The sequence below is a fragment of the Orycteropus afer genome, unplaced genomic scaffold (genome assembly GCF_000298275.1).
Source record: "Orycteropus afer afer isolate SDZICR_OR568_19922 unplaced genomic scaffold, OryAfe1.0 scaffold00047, whole genome shotgun sequence".
In the NCBI taxonomy this organism is placed as follows: domain Eukaryota; kingdom Metazoa; phylum Chordata; class Mammalia; order Tubulidentata; family Orycteropodidae; genus Orycteropus; species Orycteropus afer.
In genome coordinates this window covers 5,798,249-5,814,874 of record NW_006921634.1, presented here as the reverse complement: position 1 = coordinate 5,814,874, position 16,626 = coordinate 5,798,249, and the positions used below count along the sequence as shown (strand labels likewise).

At 37.2% G+C, this 16,626-nt stretch overlaps 2 protein-coding genes and 8 non-coding genes across 10 annotated transcripts in view; 9 read left to right on the top strand and 1 right to left on the bottom strand.

Annotated features, from left to right (window-relative positions):
* Positions 1–1,322: 1,322 nt before the first annotated feature.
* On the top strand, positions 1,323–5,920 carry TAF1D (TATA-box binding protein associated factor, RNA polymerase I subunit D). Its single transcript, XM_042780571.1, has 5 exons — positions 1,323–1,387; positions 2,385–2,769; positions 4,121–4,296; positions 5,270–5,330; positions 5,792–5,920. Exons 1-5 carry the CDS (start codon positions 1,323–1,325, stop codon positions 5,918–5,920), a joined length of 816 nt encoding a protein of 271 aa, XP_042636505.1.
* Positions 5,921–7,135: 1,215 nt separating this feature from the next.
* LOC122149793 lies at positions 7,136–7,262 on the top strand. The gene has a single exon (XR_006163336.1). It is a non-coding gene; the product is annotated as a small nucleolar RNA SNORA40 (small nucleolar RNA).
* Positions 7,263–9,554: 2,292 nt separating this feature from the next.
* LOC122149790 lies at positions 9,555–9,686 on the top strand. The gene has a single exon (XR_006163333.1). It is a non-coding gene; the product is annotated as a small nucleolar RNA SNORA18 (small nucleolar RNA).
* A 141-nt stretch (positions 9,687–9,827) lies between these two features.
* Positions 9,828–9,899, top strand: LOC122149794. The gene has a single exon (XR_006163337.1). It is a non-coding gene; the product is annotated as a small nucleolar RNA SNORD5 (small nucleolar RNA).
* Positions 9,900–10,771: 872 nt separating this feature from the next.
* LOC122149786 lies at positions 10,772–10,910 on the top strand. Its single transcript, XR_006163329.1, has one exon. It is a non-coding gene; the product is annotated as a small nucleolar RNA SNORA8 (small nucleolar RNA).
* A 246-nt stretch (positions 10,911–11,156) lies between these two features.
* Positions 11,157–11,288, top strand: LOC122149788. The gene has a single exon (XR_006163331.1). It is a non-coding gene; the product is annotated as a small nucleolar RNA SNORA1 (small nucleolar RNA).
* Positions 11,289–11,626: 338 nt separating this feature from the next.
* LOC122149785 lies at positions 11,627–11,698 on the top strand. The gene has a single exon (XR_006163328.1). It is a non-coding gene; the product is annotated as a small nucleolar RNA Z40 (small nucleolar RNA).
* A 435-nt stretch (positions 11,699–12,133) lies between these two features.
* On the top strand, positions 12,134–12,254 carry LOC122149789. The gene has a single exon (XR_006163332.1). It is a non-coding gene; the product is annotated as a small nucleolar RNA SNORA32 (small nucleolar RNA).
* Positions 12,255–12,475: 221 nt separating this feature from the next.
* On the top strand, positions 12,476–12,607 carry LOC122149787. The gene has a single exon (XR_006163330.1). It is a non-coding gene; the product is annotated as a small nucleolar RNA SNORA25 (small nucleolar RNA).
* A 271-nt stretch (positions 12,608–12,878) lies between these two features.
* CEP295 (centrosomal protein 295) overlaps positions 12,879–16,626 on the bottom strand; it is a 63,245-nt gene continuing 59,497 nt past the window's right edge. Inside the window, 5 exon segments of the mRNA XM_042780574.1 lie at positions 12,879–12,917; positions 12,990–13,089; positions 13,811–13,910; positions 13,997–14,161; positions 14,514–14,610. Coding sequence (XP_042636508.1) covers positions 12,879–12,917; positions 12,990–13,089; positions 13,811–13,910; positions 13,997–14,161; positions 14,514–14,610 — 501 coding nt within the window.

Below are 16,626 nucleotides of genomic sequence, written 5' to 3'. Positions count from 1 at the left end.
GCTGCTAGCCAGAAGGTTGTCAGTTCGAATTCCCCAGGCGCTGTGTGGGAGAAAGATGAGAGTCCGCTTCCCTGATGGTTTTCACTTTTGGAAATCGTGTGGTGCAGTTCTACTCTGTTCTGTAGGGTCGCTGTGAGTCGCAATCTACTCAATGGCAGTGGATTTGGTTTTGATTTAATACCAACTATTACATCATGACCCATTGGATTCCATTTTTTGTTGAATTTTTATTTTCAACACTTGATATTCATAAAACCTAGCGGTTTTAGAATTTTGCATGTAAAAATAAACATCTTAATTGCCACAGGAATCCATTGCGCAATCTCGCAAATGTAAGGTAGCGATCTTAGTATTTTTCTATTTGAAACATTCTTATTTGAAACATTCATCATACTCAATTTGCCGATTTTTATACATGAAATACTGTTCTTATTTATCATCTGCGACCCCATGTGTGCAGAGTAGAACTGCTTAGTAGGGCTTTCAAGGCTGTAACTTAAGAAAGCAGATCCCTGGGCCTTCTGAGGTTCCTCTCGGTGGATTTGAACCACCAACCTTTAGTATAGTGGAGCAAAGTATTGTAAAACCATCCAAGGAGATTAAAAAAGGACAAGACCGTAGTAGTCTGTTAGCCTTTCATTAAGGAGATAAAAATGCACAATTTTCAGTTTGTACACATGAAAACAATAATGTGAAGAGACCAGTGACATTTTAGATCAGGTCCCCCCCTCCCCTGAGAATATGCATTTCCATCCCAGATCTACTGAGTCAATCTACATTTTAAGGAGATTCCCCAGGTAATTCGTAGGATATGTGGTTAGAGGTTATATAAAGTTTTCTCTAGGAGTTCTGTCTGACCTTGGGAAATAATCTTTTGGCTATTAATTGTACATTATTAATGGCTCCTGGTGAAGTCATAATTTTCACTGTATTTGGAATGATGTTGGATGCTTTTGTTAGAAAGGACTCCTTTCTGGATTCAATCTTGTACCGTTGAATAAGTTCGGAGAGAAGGAAACCTGTCGATGCCATTTCTCATTTTAAGAATTTGATAGGAAATTAAGTTTCTAGATGAGAAGCTTAAAGGCCTGGTCAGTCAAGTGATTGTGCCTAAATTCAAGGTTAATGGTATATAACCTGCAACTTTGAAGTTTCTGTTAAGATATTTGGTATCTATTTGTTGGAGGTTAGCATTAATTCAGAGAAGGTACATCACCTTTACTGAATTTTATATTTTCAGGACTTAATCCTTTTAAAGCAAGGAACAGGTGATGAATAAAGCGATTTGATCTTAGGAGGAATTTAGAGACTTTATCTCGGGAATGGATTCTCCCAACTACATAGTAACATCTGATTTAACTACGGCTGTGGAAATTGAAACACAAAGGTAAGTCTGCTTTTTTAGGTCAACAGTCCTTGTTTTTCACTGGAAAATCTCAGCAGCGGATTCAATTAATGTTTACTGAGTTTGAATTACCAGGAAAACTGTTAATTTTCAGAAATCAGGTAAGAAAGAACCTAGTATACGAAGACCTTTAAAGTTAGTCTAATTGTATGTGATTAACTGAATTATAAAAACTTTCATTCAAAAGTAGGATACATTCTTAGGCCAGGGAAACAAGAGTATCTTTCTGAACCTCTTTGATACTTGATTTACTGAGTAAATTGCCTGATTTTCCATCAAGAAAAGGCCAACAATGTGTAATGTTGCTTAAAAATTAACGTATTAAGACATCTACATAATAAAAGGATGCTGGCATAAGTATATAAAGTAGTTACTTTATTCGATTGTGGGCATTCTGAAATTGAATCAGCATTTCTAGTGTATTCTCATCAAATATTTTTCTACTATGTCATACATGAGCTCAGGTAGTGTAGTGGTTAAGGCATTCGGCTGCTAATCAAAAGGTTCAAAGCCACCAGCCACTTTGCAGAAGGAAGATGATAAGACAGTCTGCTTCCCTAAGATTTATAGCCTTGGGAATCCTATGGGGTTGCTATTTATAAATGCTAGGAACACTGAGTTGTGTGGGCTGTTATATGTAGGGTTGTTGTTGTTATGTGCCGTCGAGTCAGCCCTGACTCATAGCAACCCTCCTTGGGTTTCCGAGGCAGTATCACTACGGAAGTAGGATTGCCCAACCTTCCTTCCGAGGAGTGGCTGGTGGGTTTGAACCGCCAGCCTTCTGGTGAGCAGTCAAGTGCCTTAGGCACTATGCTACCAGAGCTCCCATCTGTATGTCTTCCATCTTCTAATGGAATTATGCTGAGCATATTTCCCTGCTGTGGTTTTTGGAAGGAATGTCTGTTTGGTATACAGTATTAATAATGCACATTTAGTAATCCTAGGATGCATTGTTTGTTTTGTTTTTTTCTATTTATAGTGACAGTGCTGAATCTTCCGGTAGCAGCTTATTTAAAACTCAGTGTGTTCCTTGCTCACCTGAGCAGAAGCAAGAAAACCCTGTAAGGACATTTGTTCATTTACCCGAAAGTGTTCAGGCAAGAGATTCATCAAGCGATTCTTATTTGGAACCAAGACCATTAACATTAAAAGCCATTTTTGAGAGATTTAAGAAAAAGAAACGAAAAAAAAAGAGGAAATATAAGCGAACAGGAAGACCGAGGGGAAGACCAAAAGGAAGCAGAAGCACTAAAAGGTCACAAATAGATAAAAAACAATTGAAAGATAAAGGACCTCGTTTCCCATTTTTAGAATCAGAGCATGGAAGAAACCCACTTCCTTGGAAAAAAATTTTAACCTTTGAGGTGAGTCAGCATTATATTTGTCTATGCACATAGCTAAAATTGAGTCTGAAGGATGTTTTTGACCACTTTTAGAAATCTCTAAGGATACCTGGAATATATTTTCCCTTCAACTTTTTTTTTTTTTAATGAAAACAAACTATTTCAACAGTAAATACGTTTGTTTTTTTAAAATACATTTTATTGAAATATAATTTATGTACATTGAAATAGACAAAACTAAAGTGACATGGGTCAGTGCTTTTTTTTTTTTCCTCAGTGTCCCCCTTCCCACCCACCCCCTGTAAAGAAAGTTTCCCTCCATATATAAACCTTTCCTTGACTTTTTACAATAATGAACTAATACAGTATTTGTCCTCCTGTGATTGACTCATTTCATTCAACATAATGTTCTCCAAGTTCATCCATGTTATGTGGTATTTTGCAGATTCTACATTTAGTGTTGCATAGTATTCCATTGTGTGTATGTACCATAGTTTGGTTATCCATACTTCTGATGATGGGCATGTAGGTTGTTCCCATCTTTTTGCTACTGTAAATAGTGTTAGGATGTGTGCATATATCTGTTCTCCTGGCTCTCACATTAGGATATATATCTAGTGGGATTGCTGGGTCGAATGGTATTTCTAATCCCAGCTTTTTAAGGAATCGCCATCCATATGTTTTCCATAGTGGTTGTGTCATTTTACAGCCCCACCAGCATTGTATGAGAGTCCCGATCTCTCCACATCCTTACCAGTATTTGTTTTTTTCTGTCTTGTATTTCAACAGTAATTATGTTTTACGGTATTTAGGCTTAAAAACTTCCAAGATCTCTAGGATACTGAATTGAATTATAACCCTCCAACTTTTTGTGTATTCATCCAGTCTGTAGCTCTGACACTTCTAAAAACTAACTTCTTTCTACTTAAAGGCCAGCCATCCTTTAGCTACTTGATAAAAATCTTCACACAGGCTTCTGGGTGGAATCTTGAGTCTTTTTCTTCACCCTTGCTGAATCTTTGTCTTCTCTCAAAAGTATAAAACATCCGGGGCTATTAAAGAAATTCCATGCTCTCGTTCTTTAAATACCATATCTAAAACTCATGATGACCAGTTGTGACCACACTTAAACCCGCACTTGTTCATTGGCTTTAGTAGATTACTTTTTCTTATAGCTTAGCTGTTTCTAACAGTTGCCTAATAAACAGACCATGGTAGTCAGTGATGACTATAGTTGAATAAATGAATCATGAGCACTGATTTTTGGAAGTGGTGGTCTTGCCCCTTTTTGAATCAGTCATATGCTGAGTCATGAAAGAAAATGTCTGTTTTGAAAGACCATGTCTCAGAATGTGGTATATTTGATTTATAGCAAGCTGTTGCAAGAGGATTTTTCAAGTACATAGAAAAACTGAAGTATGAATACCACCTGAAGGAATCTTTGAAACAAATGAATGTTGGTGAGGAATTAGAAAACAATGATCTTGATAGTCGTAGATATAAATACTTGGATGATGATGGATCCATATCTCCTATTGAAGAGTCAATGTAAGTGGAATCATAAAATAATTTTGGCCATGGGTTTTATCATGTCTATATTTAATTTTAATATCGATTGTTGTCTATCTTGCCATTAATTTAATTACATTTCAGTAGTGATAATGACTAGAGACACAATAGGCTATCTGGATTATTACAGTTACTAAGACCTTGCCACAAAAAGACATTGATTTGGGAATGTCATACCGGATACCATATTCTCTATCTTGAATGGTATGTCTCGTTCAAGTGTATGTGTGTTGTGTCATATATTCTTAGTGAAAGACAATTTTGGAGCAAAGTATAGACCAGACACTTCTAATGGTGTGAACAACAGGAGTTTATTACTTACAGAATAAACAAGACAGGGATGCATAGAACATCATCATCATCAGCCTAGGTTCTCTGAAGTCAATCTCCCATCCACAGCCAAGCACATGTTTTAGAAAGAGAAGGCTTAAGTTCCTCTCTCTTGGGATTAAATACCAATCAGCATGTACAGAGAATATTGTTGTTGTTAGGTGCCGTCGAGTCGGACCCAACTCATAGCATCCCCTCCTTGGGTTTCGCAGTATCACTGCAGAAGTAGATTGCCCTATCTTCCTTCTGAGGAGTGGCTGATGGGTTTGAACCGCCAGTCTTCTGGTTAGCAGTCAAGTGCCTTAGCCACTCACTATGCTACCAGAGCTCCTTATGCTACAGAAAATAGGTAGTAATAAAAGGTACAGGGGGTAATTGCCCCTGCAGGCAGTGGACATTTATTACCCCTGTTTGTTCAGGCCATCCTAGATTTACTGGTGCCATTGAAGAGCCCTTCTTCCTTTAAAGCACAGTCATTAGTTGCTATTAATGTCTACTAGCAGCTACAGAGTGAGGGATATAGCATACCTGTGTATCCAACATTATGCCAGAGTGTACAACCAATTAACTGTTAGGAGTTTATCATTCATTACCTGAGTAATGATGCATTTTAATGTTACAGGGCTGAGGATGAGGATCCAACTCATCTTGAACATAATGATGAGTGTGATATCAAATTGGTGGTAAGTCATTTATAATTTATCCTGTTTCATTTTGGGAGGCTAATTTTTGAAAAGGAGCTCTGGTAGCTTAATGCCTAAAGCACTTGACTGCTAACCAGAAGGTTGGTGTTCAAACCCACCAGCCACTCCTCGTAAGGAAGATGGGGCAATCTACTTCCATAGTGATATGCCTTGGAAACCCAAGGAAGGGTCACTATGAGTCGGGTCTGACTCGAAGGCACATACAACAACAGTTTTTGAAAGGTTTAATAGTTACTGCAAGAAATGGAAAAATAAAAATAAATTGGATACTGATAATGAAAACATTCAGTTCTCTAAATAAAATGTCATGATTTGCAGGAGTGGTTTTGGATCTTGAACATGTAGATTTGGTCTCATGTTATTTTAAGTAACCTATCACTTACATGTGATTGATTACTAAAGCAGTCAAGTTTTAGTTACTGTTTAATTTTGTTCGGCAGGAGGATAACTGTTTCATAATTAGCTGTCAGTTACCAAAGAAGGGGAAGATGAACTTAGGTGAAGAAAATGGTGAAGATACTGCATTGTTTAGAAAGAGAGTTTCCAAGGACAAAAAGAGGACAGAATAACTTGAAATGACTGTCAGTGTCAATCAAGGTAAGGAAGCATCAGGAAAAAGCAACTTAAGATAGGAAAAAAAAGATAAATTGGGCATATATGCCAACATGGTGATCAAGAAATTCTTAAGTTTATAATTAGAAAAAAACTTATATTTAAAAACACCATTGAAATTATATATGTAGGAAGAAATCACTGGCTAAAAAAAAGGACTGACTGTTAGCTGATGCGTATTCATTTCCAGGGAAGAAGGTGTTATTTCAGGTTTGAAATGTTGAAATAAGTTCAGAGATTTTATTCAGTACTGGAAGGAAAATCAGATAAAATTGGTAATGACAAACAGCTACACTCCATATGATACCTAAACCCTTTTCTTATATCCTAGTATTATTCATACAAATGAATTGGTACCAGATGCCTGCCCAAATAACCAGAATGGTTTTAACATTTATAATTTCCAGCTGCTGGCATAGTGCCTAAGGCATCTGATTGGTAACCAGAAGGCTAGCGGTTTGAACCCACCAGCCACTTCTCAGAAGGAAGGTTGGGCAAACTACTTCTGTAGTTGGTACCACCTTAAACCCAAGGAGGGGTAGCTATGAGTCAGATATGACACAATGGCACTGAGTTTGGTTTTGGTTGATATTACTTAAAGAGGAGCTCTGGTAGCACAGTGCCTAAGGCATCTGACTGCTAACCAGGTTTATGGTTCAGACCTGCCACCAGGTGCTCTGTGGAAGGAATCAACTCCGTTCAGTGGGTTTGTTTTTGTTTTTTATATATTACTTCAAAGGAGCTCGGGTTGTACTCTTCCTAAGGCATTTGACTGCTCACCAGATGCTTGGTGGTTCAAACCCACCAACTGCTCTGTGGAAGGAAGATGGGGCAGTCTGCTTCAGTAAAGATTTACAGCCTTAGAAACCCAGTGGGAGTCACTATGAGTCAGAACTGACCTGATAGCAGTGGGTTTGGTTTTTCGGTTTATACTACTTCAAAGGAGCCTCGATGGTAGAGTGCTCAGCTGTTAACTGAAAGATCAGTGGCTCAAAACTCAATGTGGTAGTCTGCTTATATAAAGATTTGCATCCTTAGAAATACTATGGGGAGTTCCACCCTGTCCTATAGGGTTGCTTATAAGTTGAAATTCAACTCTGTGGCAGTGGGTTTGGGATTTTTTTTAACTTGGTTGGTTACAGCTATAGTCACATATCCTGCATTTTTATGATAGCACTTGTGTTTGTGTTTGTTTAATTTGTGGACAAAGACTCATAAACAGGTGCAAAAATAAATCCTCTTTTGCAACCCAGAACTCATTGCTCAGTATGAGTTTTGATACAGATAAGAAGGGACATAGCCAACTCATGGCAAACTCCTTTGTATCAGTACAATTGGCTTCATAAGGGTTTTAGTGTCTTTTTTATTATGACGATAGCCAGACTTTTCTTCCTGACATGCCTAAGTAGACTCAAACCATAGTTGGGGAGTGTGTGAATCATTTTCACTGGGCATTTGAAGTTGAATGGGGTATTGGAAACCATTACATAATGATTTTAGCACTTCAGAATTCATTAAAAAGCATAGATCATAAGAGATAGCTTAGCTATATTGCTTTAGTAATTCTGATTTTAATGTGGACATGAAACATTAAGATTGCTTCTTTTTCAGGCTTATCTTGAGAACATGATGCCTGAAGCTTCAGGTATGTCTATTGCTTTAGGTTATTTGATTAGCTTTGCCTAATGTACATAGTCTGGCAATTTAAACTTACACTAGTTTAATTTTATTAGAAGACATTTGTGGCATCTGTTAATTTTCATTTATGACATTGTATTCAGGAAGTAATTCTTAAGTCAACATAACATTTCATAATAAAATGGTACCGTCTTTATTTTACATGAGTCTAGAGAAAAGAATTAATGGAAAAGGTCAGGTGCTAAAGGTATGAGTTAGGCTACATGTACCTGTAACATAATTGATTGGTAGCTATAGCAAGAATTAGAACCTTTCAGCATATACATTTGTTTGAATTAATGGATAATCTAAAATATGTAGAAAAGAAATGGTTACGGAGGTGATTTGAAAGTAATTAAAATACTGTGCTAAAAAAGGGCATGGGCAAATCCCACCTTCATTGCTGAATATCAGCATCAATCCCAATTCCCACCTGGAAATGGTCTTCACCTTCCCATTTCTCCATCTGCATCACAAGTAGTACCCTCTTAATCCCAGCCTCCTAGGTCTAAGTCAGTGGACACTGGCCGCCACCTCAGAGTCCACATGTCCCCTTCTGCTGAGATAAGCTGTCCCCCAAATTTGAGGTTTTTCTTTACCTCATGGTCCCTGGTCCCCTAACTAATGATCTGCTGTTTCCCACTGCCCCTTTGGGTTCAATAATTGCCTGAATTGACTCTGAATGTATGGAGAGTATAGTTAGTTATCTGTAATAACACGAAAGGATGCAAAGGAATGATGAGGTCTGGCAGGGGTCACAGCACAGAGTGTCTTTGCCTTCTGCAGCACAGTAATCACTCTGCAGCATGGAAGCACCTTCTGAGCCTCATTTACAGTTAATTATGAGACCTCCTTGGGGCTCTTCAACTAGTAGAAATCCATATTTGTGAAAACCAAGGTCAAAAGCACAAGGGACTGTATTGCAGGATAACCATTTAACTTGTTTTATCCTTTTTGACAGTTAATTTCCAAGTCATAAGAGCATAATTAAGTCAGATAATAGATTTCAGAAAACTAAGGAGAAAACATTTTTATGTAATTCTTAATTTCTGAGGCAAGAATGTGGTTCAAGAAAGATTTGTCTGTGATAATTTCAAAGGCAAAACATCTAGTACAGGCTTGAAGTTCGTAAGAATCTAGAATTAAGTTTACACTTGTGGTTCATTTATAGCAGCTACTCTGATACATTGCATAATTTCATTTTGATTTTGTAATCCTTACCATGTGACTTGTGAGGACTGAGTTTTCTTGCAGTTGTGCAAGATTTGGCTGGTGCAGATCATAATTTTCTTTTTATTGTGATTTGGGTGAATATTTACAGAGCAAATTCACCTTCCATACAGCAATTCACATACATTTTGTCTCATGACATTGGCATGACAACCCCAGTACAACAGCTCCCTTCCCACTTCCAATAGTTACCTCTTCCTGTGTCCATCCCTCCATGAACTACTTCCTGAGCTGTCTCCCTGTAACAGCCCTCCCATTCACCTGTGATTGTTCTCTCCAAGGAGTGTATCTACCTCAGGTAAATCTTCAGCTCATATGCCTGTCTTGTTTGGCTGAAAGGCACAGGTGTGGGTTCAGTTCCAGACCTGAAGGCAGCTAGGGGCCATAGTTTCAGTGTTCCACCAGGCTCTATCAGACCAGCAAATCTACCCGCCCCCCCAAATGATTTTGAGCTTTGTTCCATGTTCTCACTTTCTATCCAGGATCTCCTACATTGATCCCCTTCTGAGTGGGTGATAGTGGTAGCTGGGCACCATCTAGTTCTGGTCTCAGTCGTATAGGCTGTGGATCACATGGTATACCACTTTCTTGGAGTAATTGTTTCCATGAATCTTTGGTTTTCTGCAGATCGTAATTCTTCTTAACTAATGGTTTTCCTTTGGAGATTGTTTATAAATAACAGTGTTTGAGGTCTATCCCGATGGGGCTTTAACTATAGGCCCAGATCGTTGGAAACGCCTCATAGAGTAACTATGTGGTTTTGCTTTACTCATGGAACTACTTGTTGGATCTGTGAGAAGGAACTACAAGACAGAAAATACTCAAGGTATGAAAGATCTGATAGTTACATTTTCTTGACCTTAGGTATTGGTGTATCCTATAGATCTTTCCTCTTCTTGGGTACTTTTAGGTAAGTTTTAACTGGTAACAAGTGTAATTGTTTGGTGTACTGTTACTGTTCATATGATGAATTTAACTGTTCAACTGCTGAATGATACAGATATGAACTAAAACTTCATTCTGACCGAACTGAATATAGCTGAGAATATACTTATACCTAGATACTAAACTTAAATTTATGTGTTAGCTTTTATATAGGAACTTGAAAAAATGTAAAGGTGTTCTAAATCATTTATTTGGTATTGTCTCCATAGGAGTAAACAGGATTTCAACCCATTCATGATCGAGGTAAGTGGAGTATTTTAGTTAGTTTGGAAATTTATTAGGAATTTACAATTTCTAAAGAAAAAAATAGAAAATGTAGTAACAGCATAGCATTAGAGTTGTAACTAAGGATTGTTTTAGGGATAAAATACAGCATTAATCAAGATTGTGGCAAAAAATATTGGCCATTATATTTTATGTGGAATGAAAATAGAGATTACATGTTGAGGCTATAAAATGTTGACCCATAAGTCAATATTGCGTTAACAAATCTTTTGGTCCTTTTATTTAAGTTGCAGTCTCATGCATACTTGGATGGAATCATGATTTACTTTGAAGCAGTTCTGTGCAATCGAGCAACAACAGAGTTGACTTTGCCAGGGTATTTTTTTAAAAGGGACATCTGTCCATTAAAACAAAAGATTTTACTTAATAGTTACATCGTTATGGAAGTTAAATTTAGAAAGACACAGGGTGAGGATTACTAGGTTGATAGTTTAAAGTGAATGTTGCCTTTGGGAATAATTGAAAATAAAGGTTAAATAGTACCTGTTAGAGGAACATTGGGGTTTTTAAGAGATTTGTGGAAGTCAGGGTTTTTTTTTTTTTTTTAAAAGCTATATTTTTGGGTGGATTTTTTGTCTAATATCTTACAAGTAAAAAACATTTCTATTGTTTGGAAAGTATGCTTGTAAGATAGTATCATGGCAAGTAAATGGGTTATAGGTGACTAATAATGCACTGCATGGTATCTGCATTCAGCAATTTATTCCTGCTGGGATGTTCAAAGGACAGTGCCAAAGAAATTCAGTATCTGGCATCGTTGGTTTTCTTGGCTTTGTGCATGTTAAACCTGGTATTTCTATTGATACATTTTGTACAGTTATTTAAATATGGTCCAATTTGTTGATAGAAGATTTGTTAGAAACTAATTGTTTTCTTTTTCTAGGGTGTCAGAAATTAAAAGTAAGGTGGAATCTATCCTACTTGGATCCTAAGTTTTGTAAGTCTTAGTATCTTTTTCTATTAGCATTTATCCCTGTTAATAGCATTGTCATCATAAAACTTCCATATGAATTCAGGAGCAGTGTATGTATAAACTTGAGAGAGCTACCTCTATATAGCCTCATTCTATATGAAAATGGACACCATGATCATGGTGTCCAGAGAATGTCAGTGTGGCTAAATTAAGACAGGTTTTGCTTCCATCACAGTAAATTAATTGCAGTGGTGACAATGAGACCTGTAACACTTATTGCTCAAGTAATGAACGAAAACTAGTTGTAACTTTCTGCATTGAGGACCAAGTACTTTTAGGTCTTTCTTGCCAAAATATCAATGCATTTTCTATCTCTAGGGCCCTGAAGTGAGTAATTTGAAGAAATTCTAGGTAAGATGTTAATTTATAAAGGTAATACATGTATAATGTAGAACACATTTAGCTTCTTTATAAAGTTTATTTCAGCATCAGTTCTTTCATTTATTTATCTAACGATCCTTGTAGCCGTCAAACCTAATGGTGTATTATCACTCATACAGGAAAAGAGTAGATATTAAAATGCTAGCTGTGTTTATATGCTATCACTTATGTATGATGTTATGATGATAGGCAAAATGTTCAACTGCTCTGAATGGGCTGAATGAAGAAGCCTTTCTGAACATCTGTCCATTTTAAATATATTCTGTACTTTTACAACATGAGATCTCAAGTAAAATTTAATTTAAACAGGCATATATTCCAGTTACTTTGGAGTAATGATCAGAGAACACAATGCAGATTATATTGATTGATAAGGAAATTTAAGTCAGATTATTCAGCCTCTTGGTATTCATGTTAAGAATGAGTAAGAGTATATGAATAGGTATTTTTCAGTACATACTCATTGTGCACTGGGGTTCTGTTAAAGCAACCCCATTTTGTAAGTTGTATTTAAAACTTTCTGTATTTTAATACGCACTCAAATTTTTTCATAGGTGAGAAATTTTTGAAGTATCATCATTGTATGTTCCATATGTAATTGGATATGAAAGCAACCCAACTAAAAGAAAATTGTGATGGGTAATTGTTTTTATCCCACAAATTATTCCCCAGAGTACAACGGTCATTACCAAGGCTTTTAGAATGCAGTTTCTGATTTGCTGTGGACTTGACCATAAAAAAACTTCCCACTAGGTTTTGTCTCTGCTACCTTGGTAGCACTAAACCAACTGGGAACATTTTATAAAACACTTAGAGGTTTTCTATAAATTTTATCATCTATACATGATAATTTTTTTTTTTTTTTTTTGGTGTGAAGTGTTCGAGATCTGTGGCTAGTGACTATTGAACAGCACAGTCAATCCTGGTTACTGTGTGATAATCATTGGAAACCTAACTTCATAATGACACAGCAGCTGAGGATTTTCTTAAAGGTATATCTACATTAGAAAAGATGTTTTATAGGTCATTTCAAAGAGGGCTTTGTGGAGATGTGAGACCAGAAGCTCTTAACGCTGTGACCAAAAATTAAGTTCTCCACAGAATGCTATAGTCACTAAATAGTGCTATTTTTTTTCTTTGAGGAGATACAAGATGATACTTGGTGATAATCCATGATTGATGATGTGGGAAACTAAGTATAGGAGTCAGCATGTAACTAGGGGCTGATTTTTATTTTTTATTTTTTTATTTTAGGGCTTTCTGGAAGATGAATCTCACCCAAGCTTCGGAAGAAGTAATGTGACTTGACTGATGGGCAGTGGAAGGAAAAAACATGTAAACTTTTTCCTTGAACAAAATTTATTAACATTAAATAATTTTTGCCTCATGTTATACATAATAAAAAACATTTACATTGTAGCATGTCAGCATGTATTCTTGGCTCGAAGTTTATCTAGTGTTTTCTGTGGAGGGAATAATACTTAATTAGAAGTTGCAGTTATTTTTTACCTTTGGAAAAAATGGAGGGAACTCACCTTATGAAATGCCCTTGCCCTTGCTCTATTTTCGGCATAAGCTTCTTGTCTTGCCTTTTCTTTTATTTGCTGTTTCACTTCAGCTAGTTGATTGTATGCTCTGTAACAAATAAATGAGATTAAGGGACAGAATTACACCCAGGAATCAAACACTTATATAGGCTGCCTAGACAATGGTCCTATAGTTTATGTGAATGATCAGAATTCCCAGGTGTATAGTAGAGCTGACAAGGGGCGAGGTTGTGGTCATGACTTGGTCACAGCCAGCCTACCCAGAGGGACCAAGTAGTTGAACCTGCAGGCTTGGGACCATAGTCACAGGGGACATTAAGCTCAATTGTCATAACATACTATAGAAAACATTGTTCCACCTCCTACTTTGGTGAGTAGCAACTGGGATCTTAAAAGCTAGGAAACAGCCATCTAGATGCAATGATGGGTCTCTCATCCAGAGCAATGAATGAAGAAAACCAAAATTCATGGAAACAATTAGTCCTAGCGACTGGTACACCATCTCATCTGCAGCCTATAGGACTATGAGACCAGAAGAACTAGATGGTGCCTCAAGTAGATACACTCCTTGGAGAGAATAATCACGGGAGAAAGAAGGGCTGCTTATGCACAGGGAGACTTGAGGCAGGAGTGTATGGAGGGATGGACACGAAAGAGGTAACTATGGGGAGGAAGTGGGAGGGGAGCTGTTGCATTGTAATCTGTGGTCAGTGTCATGAGACAAAGTATATGTGAACCACTGTATGGAAAGTCAATTTGCTCTGTAAACCTTCACGCAAATCACAAATAAGTAAGTAAAGGCTGCCTACTTCAGAGCCCTTTGGCATACAAGTGCTTGTGCAGTTCTTCTGTCTTCAGGGAGGGACAGTCTAACTTTACTCACACCTTTTAGGCAACTCACAGAAGACCCTTTAAGACAAGAATTAAGTGATGAGATTGTGACCCAATTCCAGACAGGGTGTTTTTTTCTTTTTTTAAATTTTAAAGGAACATACCTGTAGGTTTCTCAACTCTATTTATTTTGATTGTCTGTTCAGAGAGAGACATTCTATTCCTTATTCCTTTCTGCCTCTGAGCGGACCTCTCAATAAATGCCTTCTTCCTTTTTAAAAATGCTTCTTGTAAGCTTTCTGGGATAGATGTAACATTCTGAAGGGTTTCTGTTTAAAAAACAAAACAAAACTTGGAATTATATGAAATGTTTCATCTCTACTTGTAACATTTTGAGATGCTACTTCCTCCCTGCTAATACTATGGAAAGGAGCTCTGGTGGCATAGTGCCCAAAACATTTGACTGTTACCAGGAGGTTTATGGTTCAAACCTACCAGCTGTTCCACAGAAGGAAAATCAAGTAATTTACTGCCTTGGAAACCCAATGGGGTTCACTATGAGTTAGAATCAGCTTGATGGCAGCAAGTTTTTATTTTTTCTTAGTAGTGTGAAGACCATTGACACATCACCCCCAACACACTAGGCTCAATAACCATTACATATGTTCCTGGCATACCTACCTGCAGGCTGTGCTACCAGGTTCTCCCCACAATCCTCTGATGCAGGTGGACAATCTGAGCTTTCTGTTTCTGGTGTAAAAGGTGGAAATTCATTCACCTAATTACAAAAAAAATTCATAGGTGAGTTCAAATAAACTTTTTATTTTTCTTCCACATCAGTGCTGATGGTTAACATAACCCAAAGCTTGCCTACTTGGGTGGTAAGGCGCCAAGATGTTTCTTCTTCTTGAGTGTAATCTCTGCCCTCGAGTGTTTTAAATTTGTAATGAAAATTTTTCATTGAAGTGTTAGTTGCCAATCCTATCACCCCCAAAATACATAATATAGCCATCAAAATGACTTGCTAACAGCTACATGTAGTTCTGACCTCTGAAGTAAAATTTGTCCCGATTTAGATAGTGGAGAAAGATATCTGTATCCATTTGGCAAGCATGGTACTTTATGAACTGGTACAGAATCTGATACATAATTTCAAAGATCTAAGCATACTCTGGAGGTTGGTGGATCAGTGTTCTCAGTGAGAAGAGAGTGTATATATATACATAGATGTACCTATAATTCACTGGGACAATAACAAACTGGCTCTAATTTTCACCATTTTGTGTGTTGACCTCACAATTTAGTATCTTCTGGGAAGGTAAGGCTGTTTATTCCTGTTCAAATGTCTTATCTGTGATGAGCAGTTGCAGGAAAACAATTGTTCACCAGTGTTCAAGGAGCCCTGATGGTGCAGTGGTTAAAGTGCTTGGCTGCCAAACTAAAGGTTGGTGGTTCAAACCTACTAGCTGCTCCATGGGAGAAGGCTGTAGCAGTCTGCTCCCATAAAAAATTTATAGCCTTGGGAGCCTTATAGTGGCAGTTCCAAACTGTCCTCTAGGGTCCCTATGAGTTGGAATTGAATCAGTGGCATTGGGTTTGGCTGTCAGACTCAGTGTTCAATACAACTGGGCCAGCTACTTTGCTAAGTACACAAGTTATGCTAGCCAAAAGCTTTTCTCACTTATGATTCCAGTTTGTTTTGCATTCTTAAACCTTTATCTACTGTCCCACTATATCCACCCCTTGTCTACTGCCTTCTTGCTACCCTTGTCAGCAATCAAGAAATTTACCAGTTAGGGTTCTAGAGTAACTTCTAGTTTTTTTCAGTATCTTAGAATGCTTAGAGTTTAGAATTTAAATAAGCATCAGGAACTATCCTAAATTTAATTCTGGGATAAGTAAATTCTGCAAGTAAGCATAAACTCTGGGAAAAGATTGCTTGGATTAAAAATGTACTTTTTCTTCACCTCACAAGTAAAAGTGAGTTACGGAGAGGAAAACAAATAGATTGCTTATGTTTCTCTTCTGTACATGGAGCAGCTGGGGATGTCGTCAGCGTTTACTCTTCTTAGCTACAATTCTGTTAAATTCTTTGCTAACCAGAGTCCAACTAAATTAGAATTAAATCCAAGGCAGAATTCCCTTATAAGAATTAAAGTAACCAACCAGGCAAGAATCAAATAGTCTGCTTATAGCAGAATGATGGACAAAAAAAGATGTAGACAATGTTAACAATCACTACTGTCTTATTTTTAGTAGTTTTAGTATAATTTGAAACCCATTCAAGTGCAAAATAAGAAAGTTACAGGACTTTATCTTTACAAACACAGTATCTATGCCAGGTCAAGTCTTAATTTCCTACCTATCTTCTAGAGTTTTCTACCTTTCACAACTTACCTATTTGTTTGGAACAAAATACCTTTCAGTGGAAAATGCCAGGCATTAAGTTCCATCCCAAGTTTTCATCGATACCTACTAATACAGCATTGAAAGTGTGTAGGACTATTCTATGGTACAAAATGCTTTCAAGAAGTTTTCAGGGGCTTTTCCTTTTCCTGTCAGCTGTGAATTGATGCTATGAGTACATAACCCACACTCTTCACCTTCTGGTTTACTGCATACACTTTAATGTGGGGAAGAAGACTGTTTCCAAACAATTGTATGTGCTTAGGTAAGGAAAAATACCATGTGGAAAAAGAAGTGGGAGAGGAAAACAAAAAGAAACAATGGTCCATTTCTGTTTCCTAATCGTCAGCTCAAGGTTGCTAAATAAATGAGGTAGATAAATGAGGAC

What these genes read in the sequence shown, in the direction of transcription:
- TAF1D (XM_042780571.1), top strand. Translation starts at nt 1,323, where the DNA reads ATGGATTCTCCCAACTACATAGTAACATCTGATTTAACTACGGCTGTG. An exon ending in GTGGAAATTGAAACACAAAG is followed by an intron (nt 1,388 to 2,384) that starts GTAAGTCTGCTT and finishes TTCTATTTATAG; the next exon opens with TGACAGTGCTGAATCTTCCG. An exon ending in TCTCCTATTGAAGAGTCAAT is followed by an intron (nt 4,297 to 5,269) that starts GTAAGTGGAATC and finishes TTAATGTTACAG; the next exon opens with GGCTGAGGATGAGGATCCAA.